This window comes from Myxocyprinus asiaticus, chromosome 17 (assembly GCF_019703515.2).
Source record: "Myxocyprinus asiaticus isolate MX2 ecotype Aquarium Trade chromosome 17, UBuf_Myxa_2, whole genome shotgun sequence".
In the NCBI taxonomy this organism is placed as follows: domain Eukaryota; kingdom Metazoa; phylum Chordata; class Actinopteri; order Cypriniformes; family Catostomidae; genus Myxocyprinus; species Myxocyprinus asiaticus.
In genome coordinates this window covers 327,914-342,158 of record NC_059360.1, presented here as the reverse complement: position 1 = coordinate 342,158, position 14,245 = coordinate 327,914, and the positions used below count along the sequence as shown (strand labels likewise).

At 39.8% G+C, this 14,245-nt stretch overlaps 1 protein-coding gene across 1 annotated transcript in view; it reads right to left on the bottom strand.

Moving 5' to 3' along the window:
• spred1 (sprouty related EVH1 domain containing 1) overlaps positions 1-13,174 on the bottom strand; it is a 71,215-nt gene extending 58,041 nt beyond the window's left edge. The window contains exon 1 of the mRNA XM_051723240.1: positions 12,614-13,174. Within this exon, the coding sequence (XP_051579200.1) occupies positions 12,614-12,642 (29 nt within the window). The 5' untranslated portion in view covers positions 12,643-13,174. The remainder of the gene's footprint in view (positions 1-12,613) is intronic.
• Positions 13,175-14,245: the final 1,071 nt, after the last annotated feature.

Here is a 14,245-nt window from a genome sequence, read left to right as displayed (position 1 = left end):
GATTCAGTATAAACTTCTAACAAAAGTGGAGCCAGTTCTGTAGCATAAGATCTAAAAAATTCAGCAGCAAAACCATCTGGCCCGGAGCCTTGCCTGTAGGTAAGGCCTTAATTACCTTGCCAAGCTCCTCCAAGTTTATCTCAGAATCAAGAGAGTTTTTTGCTCAATCTTCAGTTTAGGGAGATCTAATGGTTTCTAATATCTTCATCAGTAGATGAAGACGTGGAACTATACAGATCAAGATAGAATTCTTTAAAAGCATTATTAATATTAATGGCCAAGGTAAAAATTTCACCACCAGCAGATTTCACTGAAGGAATGATAGAAAAAGACTCTCTCTGCTTTATTTATCTAGCCAAAAGCTTCCCTGCTTTGTCCCCAGACTCAAAGTATGACTGTTGTGAAAGACACAAGATAAAATTAAAATACATGGCTTTTATTTTTCTATCTCCTTTTCTCCCAATTTGGAATGCCCAATTCCCACTACTTAGTAGGTCCTTGTGGTGGCGCGGTTACACACCTCAATCTGGGTGGCGGAGGACAAGTCTCAGTTACCTCCGCTTCTGAGACCGTCAATCCGCGCATCTTATCACGGATATTTACTTGGCACAATTTACCACACGCCCCATTGAGAGTGAGAACCCCTAATCGCGAGGTCACCCCAAGTGACTCTACCCTCCCTAGCAACCGGGCCAATTTGGTTGCTTAGGAGACCTGGCTGGAGTCACTCAGCACACCCTGGATTTGAACTCGCAACGCCAGTGGTGGTAGTCAGCGTCAATACTCGCTGAGCTACCCAGGCCCCCCAAATTCATGGCATTTTAACACTTTGGTGTTCAAATTTGAAGGTTGCATATTGACCAACACAGGTAAACGTCATATTATGCGACTACACATTACTTTACAGAGAGTTTCCGACCTACTAGCTAAGTCTTGCCTTAAGAACAAGTGGTGCAACCAAATTAAGCACTGACTTAGTTACAAACTAACTAATAGTTACTAAGCCCTTAGTGTAAATTTTATGTCCCAACTTAAGTGAGACCTTATGCACAGCTGGTGCAACCCTACCCTGGTCTCTACATAGGAACTGATTATGGCTCAGGCCATGATTTTAATCGCGATTATCGCACAATTTTTTGTAATTAATCGCGCTTAATCGCAGATTTTTAAAGTGCTAAAATTTGACACCATATATACTTCTTTTCCTTGCATTTATTTAAAATAAAATGCATTTATTTCCATCTTAGGAAAGAAAACAAAACAATATGTAACAATATAATGCTTTATTAACATTTTCCAAACAAAGCCGTCCATAGTATGAAGACAGAAATGCACTAAAATAGCACCAATTCAAGTAACATTAAACGTTCCCCAAAGTCTAAGAGGGAGTTCTCTTAAACTCTCATCCTCCACAATATTAATCTCTGGCTATCCGCTTTATTACAGCAATCGTGTAACCACATTCATGATTCGCGTCAGGGCTTCCAAGCGCCGCTTTAAACTCCACATGAAAAGCGTTTGCAGACAAACACGTTTCATTCTGTTTTTTAATGATAGTTAAGACTTTACATGCTTCTGTGGAAACTAAAATGCGCCTTACATAGGCTGAAAATACTTGATTTCTATAACAAGTCCCATCTGGCCTTGTTTTGTACATCTAATAGCTCTAAGAGCTCCTTTCTCCATCATTTTATCATAGATGTGTGGTGTGTGCAGAGATTAATTAATAAAATTAAAATAAAATTAATTGCATGCGTTAACGCGTTAAATCTGACAGCTCTAGTGTGATTATGTTTCATCACCAGGTATTTTCCAAACAACAACAGTAGCTACTGTCTGCAGAATGGAATATTTTTACACTCTATAACAACAATAAAAACCCCACAAAAATGTCAGACATCAAAATTGTTCAGGAAACGCAAAGGAAACAAGTGCTCTACTTGCGATATGGCCTTCTACAGAGATCCAAGATAAACTAGAGAGATCTACGAGGAAAAGTCTACAAGGAGATATGGCAAGAAGTGATGCACATTGGCATCAATCGGACATCATGGTCCGATTGACCCAACCAACCCAACCTGGCAGGATGACAGGACCATGACATCACCGGAGAGCACACGGCGGTAACTCGCACATGGCAGTCACTAACAACCAGACCCATGCACTCACACAAAGAGGGTACACAAAAGACGAGGCAGGCCAATACTGCCACGGTCCCATCAGGCAGAAACCCCACCTGACAAGTGACAGGACCGTGACAGGCAGTTGAGGGAGCTATGATGTTTTGGACTCTATGCTCGGACACCGACCATCCAGCTTACTAACTGGGGCATTGAATTCAGTCAGTCTTGCTTGAGATAAACACAGAAGCACCACTGTCTTCTGCAGCTGATCTCGATAATTAATTATATTTGCCAACTTTGTTAGCTTTCCTAACACTCTATCTATAACTATTTTGTGCATTGTTTTGTTTAGTAAGGGGACTTTTAAGATTACCGCTGTATCTGTTATGTAAACCGATGGGATTCACAATCAAGATGTAAACATAATATTATATGCAATGGCAAAAATCTAAATATAACCATCTACTACACCAATGTTAATAATGAGTAAACTGTTACAGTTTATAGTTCTTAGCAATATAAGCCACACACAAAGTTTATACATAATAATGTAATTACGTTACCTGTCATCTTGAGCGTAGATGTAATAACGTTGGATTGCATTTCTCTGTATGTTTAAATATGTCTTAAAAAAACAGGACTTTTTTTGTAGGCTACACAAATGAGCAAAGTGTGAACCTTTAATGGGCATTTTTAATGTCTCATGATAATTTAGTTCATGTTTCCCATTATGGGAATATGGCTACAGAATGTATTATCTCAATATTTTTCATCCTATTGATGATAGTCGATATACAGTATATCCCGATATTTATGTATCATCTCTGAAATGGTTCAAAAGTTGTTGTTTTTTTATCTGAGGAACCATCATTTTATCCAAGCACTGAATGTAGCCAAGATTCAATAATTTAAAGGAATTGAAGGTATGTTTCCCCAACAGTTTTTCACCAAATGAACACAAGGTACAATGAGATTTAATCATTTTCATTGATATGAACTTTTAGAATTATATTTTACATACAATGATACATAGTAGTCTAATAAAAAGCATTATTTACCTTCATATATTTTAACAAAACAAAAAAAATTGTGAATGAAGAAGGTGTCCAAAAACTACTCCACATATTTTTTGGAACCCAGTCTAATATTGAATACAGTTAGCTCACAGAAGGTTAGATGGCGCCAGTGTGTACGGCGAGTCGTCTCTCATGCCCGCTTGGGCTATTGTTTTCTCTTGCTTTGTTTCTTTGTATATGTTGTCAGGATGATTCTGCGTTATTCCTTTATGATCGCCAAGCGCTTTTTAACATCTGAGCATATGCTGAGATACTGTCTAGGCACGATTTGGGTGGTAAGACTACAAGCCTTCCTCCTGTGTTGTCAGACATACCAGAATTCCTGCGCCGTATACCGCGTGACACTCCCTGTAAAAAAACATCGTAGAAGACGGGGTAAGCGGGGAGGTATACTGGTGAGATTCAAGGCTTACCTGGCATCCTCAGGGGTGACTGATCCTCGTCTCTTCTAGTTTGGATGTCGGTGGATCCGGCCTGTCGTCCCTGATGTTCCTGACTTGCCGGTGGAGCCTCCTGGCCCTGGCGGATGCGGGCCCGTGGGAGTGGCGTGGAGCACAGGAATCTTCGTTTGCTGGAACGAGCCACCGCATCGGCCAGCGTGGAGCTCACTCTCGGTATGGCTTTGATTAATGCTAGATCACTAGCAATCAAGACCTTTTTGCTCAATAACTTCTTCACGTGGCTTCGATTTTCTGTATGTGTCTGAAACTTGGCTTCACGCTGGCGAGCTTGCCCCTTTTTCTGAACTTCTTCCTCCAAATTGTAATTTTTTTAGCTCTCCTCGGAATTCTGGCAAGGATGGAGGACTGGCGTCTGTATTCAAATCCAGCTTCCACTGTCGGCAGTTTCCGTTTGACTCCTATTCCAGTTTTGTATTGCAGTTATTGGAGATAAACTTTTCTCCTCTTGTGCTGTGCGCGGTGGTATATTGTCCACCTAAGTTCAACAAGACTTTTATACAAGACTTCTTGGGAGGGATTATTTTGAAATATGATCATCTCTTAATTGTTGCCGATTTTAATATACATGTATGCTGTGAAAGTAGACCATTGGTCAAGGAATTTTTTTTATCTTATTGACTCTTTTAATTTCACCCAGTCGGTGTCTGGCCCGACTCATGAAAAGGGGCATACACTGGATCTTGTGCTGTCTTATGGACTATATCATTCATATATATCAGTGAAATCTGTGACATATGTATTCTGGATCGTTTGCCTGTTTTATTTACTGTTACAGTCCCTTGATATAGTGTAAAATTTTAAATCTGCTAAAACAGAGTATATAACTAAGAAGTTCTTTTTAATGTTTTTGACTCTATTATAAATCCATGTGATACTGCTGCTATTGTTGCTACACCCTCACGTTGTGATAACTTTCTTACAGTTTTTGTTGACAAGATCGCTGCTCTTAGGTCTTTGTCCACTCACTCTGCCCTAGACCCTTCTGTAGCTCCAGTGTGCTCAGCTCTCTTTGATCAGTTTGAGTCTGTGTCACTCTCCTTTTTAACAGAAGTTGTTCAGAATATGCGGCCTACAAAGTGTCCCTTAGACAGTCTCCCCTCTCACCTGTTTAAGGAAGTTTTTAGTATTATTGGGCCAAGTGTTCTTGTATTGATAAATTCATCCCAAACCTCAGGGTGCGTTCCAGCTGCTTTTAAACATGCTGTGGTGCAGCCTCTTATCAAAAAGAACAATTTAGACCCTTCTGTACTTTCTAACTTCAGGCCAATTTCTAAGCTACCTTTTCTGAGTAAAGTTTTGGAGAAAGTAGTTCTTACTCAATTGGAAACATTTTTAGATAATCTTGGCATTTTCGAAAAGTTTCAATCTGGTTTTAAATCACGTCATAGTACTGAAACAGCTCTCTTAAAGTGTTTTTAATGATCTTCTCTTAACTGTTGATTCAGGGAACTCTGCTATCCTGGTGCTCTTAGATTTGACTGCTGCGTTTGACACTGTGGATCATAGGATCCTTATATCACGTCTTGAACAGTGTGTAGGAATTAAAGGTACTGGCCTAGAGTGGTTTAAATCATATCTGACAGATAGGAGTTTCTCGGTTCATTTGGGCGATTATCCTTCAACTACAGCCCCGCTTACTTGTGGGGTTCCCCAAGGCTCCATTTTGGGCTCTGTTCTCTTTTCATTGTGTAAGTTGCCATATCTTTAGATGATATAAAATTCCTTTTCATTGTTTTGCTGATGATATACAAATCTATTTGTCTATAAAAATAAAAAGTGAAGAGTCAATGCAGCCCTTGCTGGATTGCTTAAAAGATATTAAAACCTGGATGAGGGGCCTGGGGAGCTCATCGGGTATTGACGCTGACTAACACACCTGGAGTCGCAAGTTCAAATCCAGGGCGTGCTGAGTGACTCCAGTCAGGCTTCCTAAGCAACCAACTGGCCCAGTTGCTAGGGTGGGTAGAGTCACATTGGGTTAACCTCCTTGTGGTCGCTATAATGTGGTCTTGCTCTCGGTGGGGCGCGTGGCATTGACCTTCAATAAAATAAATTATTACTGTGGGACCCAGTAAAGTTTATTAAATAAGTCTACTGATGAGCTTTATGAAAGTTGATGACCAATTAAAAAACCCATTAAAATCATTGTGATTTTCAAGATATTCCTTCATTTATATATCGTCAACAAAATCATCGCGATGTTGGAGATATCGCCCAGCCCTAATCATAGCATAAAAACATCAGTGTTTCCCATGAATTACCTAGACTGTGGCGGCCCGCCACATTCTAATTTGTCCTACCTCAGTTTCATAATGAACCGAAAATAGTTTTACACTTCTCATAATCTGACACCATTGCTTCAGCAAAGCATCGCTCACTCCCAGTCAGCATCTCAGGAGCAAATTCAACATAGATAAGCACTTTTGCTTCATTTCTTGATGGCTCAAATGTATGCTCTAGTCGATTTTGAGTTTTGACCATTTGTGAACTGCATTAAACTCCATCTCATTTACCATGCTTTATGAGTGTGACTTTTTTGCTGTGTCATCACCATTCATATCTATATAACCAATGTGTTTATGATTAAGTTACTACTAGAGCACAAAATTGTTTACAAGAGCACAAAGTTCTTCATAGATCTAGCCTCTTAATTTTGCTCTCAAAGTGCACCAGATTGATGCATTTAACTTTAAAATGTACAAACATTTCTTGCCCCCTGAGAGTCCGAAGTCCACCCAGCACAATCTCACAAAATCCTGTGGGAAGCACTGAACATAGAAAAACTGTTTCTATTTCAACACTTGCTGTTTTAGTAATAATATCCAATCTGTATAAAATCCATTACAGACAAACACACATGCCACAGACTTCCTCTGTACACACAACACAAGAACAGCCTCAATCCTTCCTGTTTTCAAAGAGTCTGGCATCAGAAACACGTCATTATGATCCTCACAGGACAGAATATAAGAGAACCGAACTCACCTCAGGCATGTTTATCAAAAACACGGATGATTAGATCTAAAAACAATTCTAGTGGTTTCATGTCTAAATAAAAGAATAGTTCAACTGAAATCTGCAACGATAGCAAACAACTAAAAACCAACTTAATACGATCACGAGAAATATAATATTATAGATGTGTGTCAACACATCACATATAGAACATTTACACATGCAACTGAGGGCATGAGATTTATCTGTACAAGCAACTCTACAGTACATTCATATTGTACATCAATGTTCCCTGTATGTGGGCCGAACAGTAAAGGTGTCAGTGAGAGAGTTTTGGAGCAGTTGACTGAATTGTCATTTGCCCCATTGGGTCAGTGCTGTGTTAAATATTCATCTTATGTTCGTTGATCATGTACGTGTGTTTTTGTAACTTGCAATCATTTGGTTTTCTGTAATGTAATGAACATTACATGTTGTGAATTCTGCTGATTTAAACTTGTCAGCAAGGTAACAATATCTTGTTGGCTAGTGCAGAGATGTTTTGTGAAAATTGCAAGAAGAGCTTGTGGTAGTTTTGGAAGCATCAAACAAATCAGTATTTTTGCACCGTGTGCCGTCGTTTTCCATAGGGCTGGGTATGATACAGATTTCACATTTCGATTTCAGTCCATTTAGCTTACATATGAAAGAAATTCTCTCTCACTTGAATGCTGTTAATTATACAGAGGACCTTTTAACTTGGTACATTACAAAAATATTAATTTTATTTTAACATTAGTTTTCATCATTTTGGTCTCATTTTAGCTTAAAAATATGTATATAAATATAAAATGTGTTCAAACAAATGTATAAATGTTATGTATTCCACCAATAAATATGATATCTTGTAATATACACAGTATATAAGTGTTTTGATTGAGTGCATATTAATGAGAGTGAAGTCGAATGCATCTGTGCTCTGTGTGATGAGAATTAAATGTCTCTGTTTTTGTTGTTTTTGATCATCAACTTACTGTAAAGAACAGAAAATATATTAAAAGAGACATTATTTAATGACAAATGGATTGTGTGGATCTCGTCTTTGGACACACATTACACAGAACCAGTCAAACCAAACATTTACTCTCAACTTGCAGTGAAAAGATCTCGCTGCAGAACTTCTTCAACACTATACTGTTCAATCACTGCTGAGTGATATCTTAACGTTTACCAGCCAGTGGCCAATCCATGCCCGTTGCCAAGGGTAGGCATTAGGGGGCAGTGCCTCCCCAAATGAAACACCATGCCCCCCCCCAAAGCAAAGACACTGTCAGCTAGTAAATAAGCCTGTGGAAATCATTTTCTCTCTCCACTCATATATAACAGTATTTGTATACAGCACTATCAAACAGGATCAAACCGAACTCAAAGGAACATTGATCTACCCAAGGGTAACTTAAAATAACACATTGCCATTTAACATAAAACTGCATATTTAACACTAAACGGAACTTGAAACAGAATTATAACCCCAAATTACTTATAAATGACAATTAATAGCATCCACAAATAGTCCCCAAACCTTGCACAGGCCTACCTCATTAATTATTTAAATACAACAGCCAATAGCTAGTCCCCAAGCATAATCAACAACAAAAGTCGAAACCTTATGTAACACATGATTCCTGTGCGCTGCAGTCTCAAAATCTATCATGTTAGCGGTGCTGTGATTCTGAGTAGTAGCTGTATGGATATTAAAAGTGGTTCAAAGACTCGAGTCATCATCAACTTCAACCAACATCAACAGAATGAGGCGGCAGGAGGAGGAAATGGGCCTAACAAGACAGCACTGGCATCGTCATTGATAGAGCAGCAGGTGGGCATGCTTTCACGAATACTTTCATTAGTGTGATATTCATCGCGAATACTAACAACAGTGAAGTTGTAATTAGTGTTGGTTTTATTAGTGCTTCATATTCATGGTTTGAGTTGTGGAATATGGATTAATGTGTTGTTGGAATTGAACAGATTTTGTTGTGGTGATGCTTGTTTATATGTTTACATAAATGCAAATGAGCTGTGGTGTAATTTGATAATTTATCGCAATGATGTTGTAGGCTGGACTATTTTGTTTGTATGGTGTTTTGGTCTGAGATGTTTCATTATAAAACTTGGTCTGTTTCGATTATAACTGCTGATTGGGTAGTATTGCATTGTGATGTGGACACTGTTTTGGTCTATCTTTGTGTCTCAGATCATAAGTGTGCCCCCCTATGAAAACGAAATGATTACTTTGACATTTTCTTGAGTTGTTACTAGTTGCACCGGTAAACAGCTGCCGCTTATACTCACGTTGATGACGTAATCGGACCATGGTTCAGACCCAAATAATATGATGTGAACCAACAGCGTAGATTTGATTTGAACTTTGAGTGGGACCAAATGTTGGACGTATTGGGAGGGGGGGGTCGTAATGTTTCATTACAATACATTACACAATGCATAATAACAGTTTCATGAACGCACAAATAAATGTAACAAGTATATTCAATGTAGGGATGTCACGGTGTGAGTTTTTGACGGTTAGATTACCGTCTTGAGAAAAAGAATTGCGGTTATCCGGTTTTACAATTATTTGCACACATTTTCATATTAAGCAACAACACTGATGCAAAACATTTATAACATATAACAATTGTCTAAATGTCTAAGTGGGTGATATGTGGACGCTACGGGAAGCCCTATAATAAGAAAACTGATAAATACACACACACACACAAACACACACAAAATAAATAAATAGGAGGTATATAAGTGACACTCCAATCTAGGGCACAACACCGCTTATTCGCATACCGAGCTCAGTGATGTGCTTAAGTGTAAACAGAGCGCTTCAAAAGTGCGCAACATGTAGTTCACGTCATTAAACAGTTTTTTCTTCTGCAACAGTTTATTAAAGCAATCTGTTGTCTGTCAGACACCCCAACATTAAGAATCAACAACAGACTCTAAATACTGTCCACAACACCTTCCAAATAAACCTTTGGACTAGGAATAATAACGGGAACATTGCTCACAGCAGGTGATTTAAAGTCCGATCATGACTAAAATTCACATTTATTGTTGAATGTGGTGAATCTGTACAGAAGCAATGCTTTAAATAATGAGGACGATTTAAGATGCAACTTTTCAAATTGGCGCGCTGATAGTAACTACACACGTGCTGTCAGCACGCTTAAACAGTACAAAAAGTGCCATCTTTAATTCATCACTCTAAAATCACCACAGCTAAAAATATTAAACTTACTAGTTTGTTTGTGGACGACTAGTGGAGCATCCTGTCCCATTTGCAGGATGTGTATCTTTCTATGACTTCTGTCTGCTTGTTTTACATCTGTCATCTTCAGTCAGTCATTTAATGCTGCCAAACAGACCATTTAAGTCTCTTTTTTCATGGATATGAGTCTGGTAGATCGAATTTGTGTGTTTAAGCTTCAGTTTCATGTTCAGTCCACGACACCTGGCCATTAAAGCACCATGCAGGCAACGTCCGTAACCATAGCAACACCTCCAGTACCCACACAGAGTTTTCCCATTTAGGCTTACAAAATCTTACAAAACACTCTTTTATATTATATATTTATACATTATACATAATATTTTTGCCACGTGCAAATAAAATATTTGAATATAAAAATATTTTTCAACCGTGGATTCTAAATCTCACAGAATTGCAAAGTATCTCAAATAAAATGTTATTGTATTTGATGTTATTGTAAATTGGTATATGTCCCATCACTGTCACGACTGCTATGTTGATCGGAACTGCACCCAAGAATTTCACACACCATTGCACTTGTGTATATGGCTGTGTGACAATAAAAGTGATTTGATTTTGATTTGATTTGATTTAAAATACAAATATATAAACAAGCACAGATGAATGATGGGGGGGGACAAATCACCCCCTTCACAGGGAAAAGCACAGTAACTAAAAATTCAGTCAAACTGAGTTGTGAGTGAAATGGAGTCATGATTTGTCCTGTGGCAGACCGGTTTCTCTCAACTATGCTCAGATTCAGAGAAAACAGACTGAGACTATTTTATAATACACAACTGGCTGAACAACTGCAACATTTTAAAGCAGTTTTTCTCAGTTTTAGCATTACTGAGTTTTGTCTTTGTATGGTAGTAGATCTGTGTGTGTGTGTGTGTGTGTAAGTGTGTCTGTGTGTGTGTGTTAGTGTGTCTGTGTGTGTGTGTATGTGTGTGTGTGTAAGTGTGTCTGTGTGTGTGTGTGTGTGTGTGTGTAAGTGTGTCTGTATGTGTGTGTGTTTGTGTATGTGTGTATGAGTGTGTGTGTGTTGTGTGAGTGTGTGTCCGTGTGTGTGTAAGTGTGTCTGTATGTGTGTTTGTGTATGTGTGTCCGTGTGTGTGTGTTGTGTGTGTGTGTGAGTGAGTGTGTGTGTGTTGTGTGAATGTGTGTGTGTGTTGTGTGAGTGTGTGTGTGTTGTGTGTGTGTGTGTGTGAGTGTGTGTGTGTTGTGTGAGTGTGTGTGTGTGTGTGTTGTGTGTGTGTAAGTGTGTAAGTGTGTCTGTATGTGTGTGTGTGTGTGTGTGTGTTAGTGTGTCTGTGTGTGTGTGTATGTGTGTGTGTGTAAGTGTGTCTGTGTGTGTGTGTGTGTGTGTGTGTAAGTGTGTCTGTATGTGTGTGTGTTTGTGTATGTGTGTATGAGTGTGTGTGTGTTGTGTGAGTGTGTGTCCGTGTGTGTGTAAGTGTGTCTGTATGTGTGTTTGTGTATGTGTGTCCGTGTGTGTGTGTTGTGTGTGTGTGTGAGTGAGTGTGTGTGTGTTGTGTGAATGTGTGTGTGTGTTGTGTGAGTGTGTGTGTTGTGTGTGTGTGTGTGTGTGAGTGTGTGTGTGTTGTGTGAGTGTGTGTGTGTGTGTGTTGTGTGAGTGTAAGTGTGTAAGTGTGTCTGTATGTGTGTGTGTGTGTGTGTGTGTTTGTGTATGTGTGTTGTGTGTGTGTGTGTCTGTGTGTGTAAGTGTTTGTGTATGTGTGTGTTTGTGTATGTGTGTGTGAGTGAGTGTGTGTGTGTTGTGTGTGTGTGGGGGGGGTTGTGTGTGTGTGTTGTGAGTGTGTGTGTTGTGTGTGTGTGTGTGTGTGTGTGTGTGTGTGAGAGAGAGAGAGAGAGAGAGAGAGAGAGAGAGAGAGAGAGAATGGACACGCGGGTTCTTTATGAATGGAGGCGGGTCACGTGATGAGCACAGCTCTGTCTCCCTCTGTCAACAAGTGGCGCTTCAAACGCGAACATTCACATAAATATCGCTCACATCCGGGCAAACAGAGACACAGCGAGCTTTGTACAGTAAACGTGTCGCTCTTTAATCCGCAGCGCTGCGAATGTTTCTGTGATTTTATGAATGAGGCTCGTGATGATTGAGAAAAACATGGCGTCGCGCGCTCTGCTGCGAGTCTGCGGCTGCGTGTCAAACTTAAATAGTCACCTCACTAGGGTTTGAGAACAGCCTGACACTGCGCTAATGGGATCAAACTACATAACATGACACTGAGCGTTATCCCTCCATACAGCCCAAATATATACAGGATTATATAATATAAACATATATATATATATATATGAGCTGAGCAGCAACAGCACCTGCAAATGTCTTTTTTACATAATACTAACATGTAGATCATGATATTTATTTCCTAAGTGACAAAGTCATTATTTTAATTTGAGATGGCATAGTCTACAACACTACTGACTGACATTTTATCAGTAGTAAATGTGAAATCGTTCAGGATAACGGCAAATAATACATTAATTACATTGTAATAAATGAATTTGTGACATGTTTATAGTGGTTGATATATTATTTTTATATGATCAGACTGCAAATATAACCTATTTGATCAGATTACGTGAAGATATAATCAGATCTTCAGTGCAGATGTGTGTGTGTGTGTGTGTGTGTGTGTGTGTGTGTGTGTGTGTGTGTCTGTGTGCACTCACTCGCTGTTTGGATTTGATTCTTCGCTCATTTTCTTCTCACGGGGATCCAAATCCTGGCAATAACATGGAGCTCGCGCTCACGTCGGGGAAATAATGCGCAAATATCTCCATTTTCACCATCATATCACCATGAAAGCTCGTTATTGACACAAACCCCTCCGATCCGCAGTCGAGCATGCCGCACGAGAGCCCAAAACACTGACGGGTGCATGAAACCAATGAAAACAATACTTAAATCGATCTGACCAATAAATCACATCCAGCGGGGAAATCATCGGCATCTTCCTCATCCTGATGTGAAAAAAATCCCGAAATCCCAGAAACAGCGAGTTTGGAAAATCCACATGAACCGATCAAGCGACTCCCTTCATAGACAACTTCATACGGCACACTTGCAGCATTAAACTCAACGCCTCGATTATTTACACTTCCTCAATACACTCACAGAGACTGGAGGCGAAGAGAAATCTTGGATTCGAATGAAATATGCCACAGGAATATGCCAAAGAACGGGAATTCTTCATGGGAAGTTTGAGGGATCTGTTTTACGAGAACTCCATTTTCAGCGCAGGCGAATCACAGCGGAAAACTGGGCGGAAGACCGGATAACTGGAGAAATCCCTCCGCCACACACACACATACACACACAAACACACACACACACACACACACACACTCAGACACAGACAGACACACAGATATACACACTCAGACACACACACAAACAGACACACTCATACACATACACACAGACACAGACAGACACACATACAGACAAATACACACACACACACACACACACACACACTCAGACACAGACAGACATACACACTAAGACACACACACACACAGAGACACATCCACACACAGACACACACACACACACACACACACACATGTTGGTGCAGCTATCATTATGAGGACTCTCCATAGACGTAATGATTTTATACTGTACAAACTATAGATTCTATCCCCTAACCCTAACCCTACCCCTAAACCTAACCCTCACAAAAAACTTTCTGCATTTTTACATTTTCAATAAAACATCATTTAGTATGTTTTTTAAGCGATTTGAATTATGAGGACACTAGAAATGTCCTCATAAACCACATTAATAGCATAATACCCTTTTAATTACCAGTTTGTAACCTAAAAAAAAGTAAACCACTTAAACCTGCCCACACACACACACACACACACACACACACACACACACACACACACCGACACACAGTTACACACAGACAGAAACACACACAGATACACATACACACAGATACACACTCAGACACATACACAGATGAACACACAGACACACACAAATATGGCGTGCCAAATGGTTCAAAAATAAAACTAATGACTTGCCGAGGGAAGCCACTCAGCTATTGAGAGCAGCTATTGAGTCACTCACTGATAGAACGGCGCTGACTACTGAGAAGCCGGTGGTGCATCTGGATAGGCTACTCACTCTCCTCACGCAGCCAGCGACCCACACACCTAATGCAGCTCGGACTCACTCTCCTCATGCAGCTGGCGACCCACACACCTAATGCAGCCGGTGACTCACTCTCCTCACGCAGCCAGCGACCCACACACCTAATGCAGCCGGTGGCTCACTCTCCTCACGCAGCC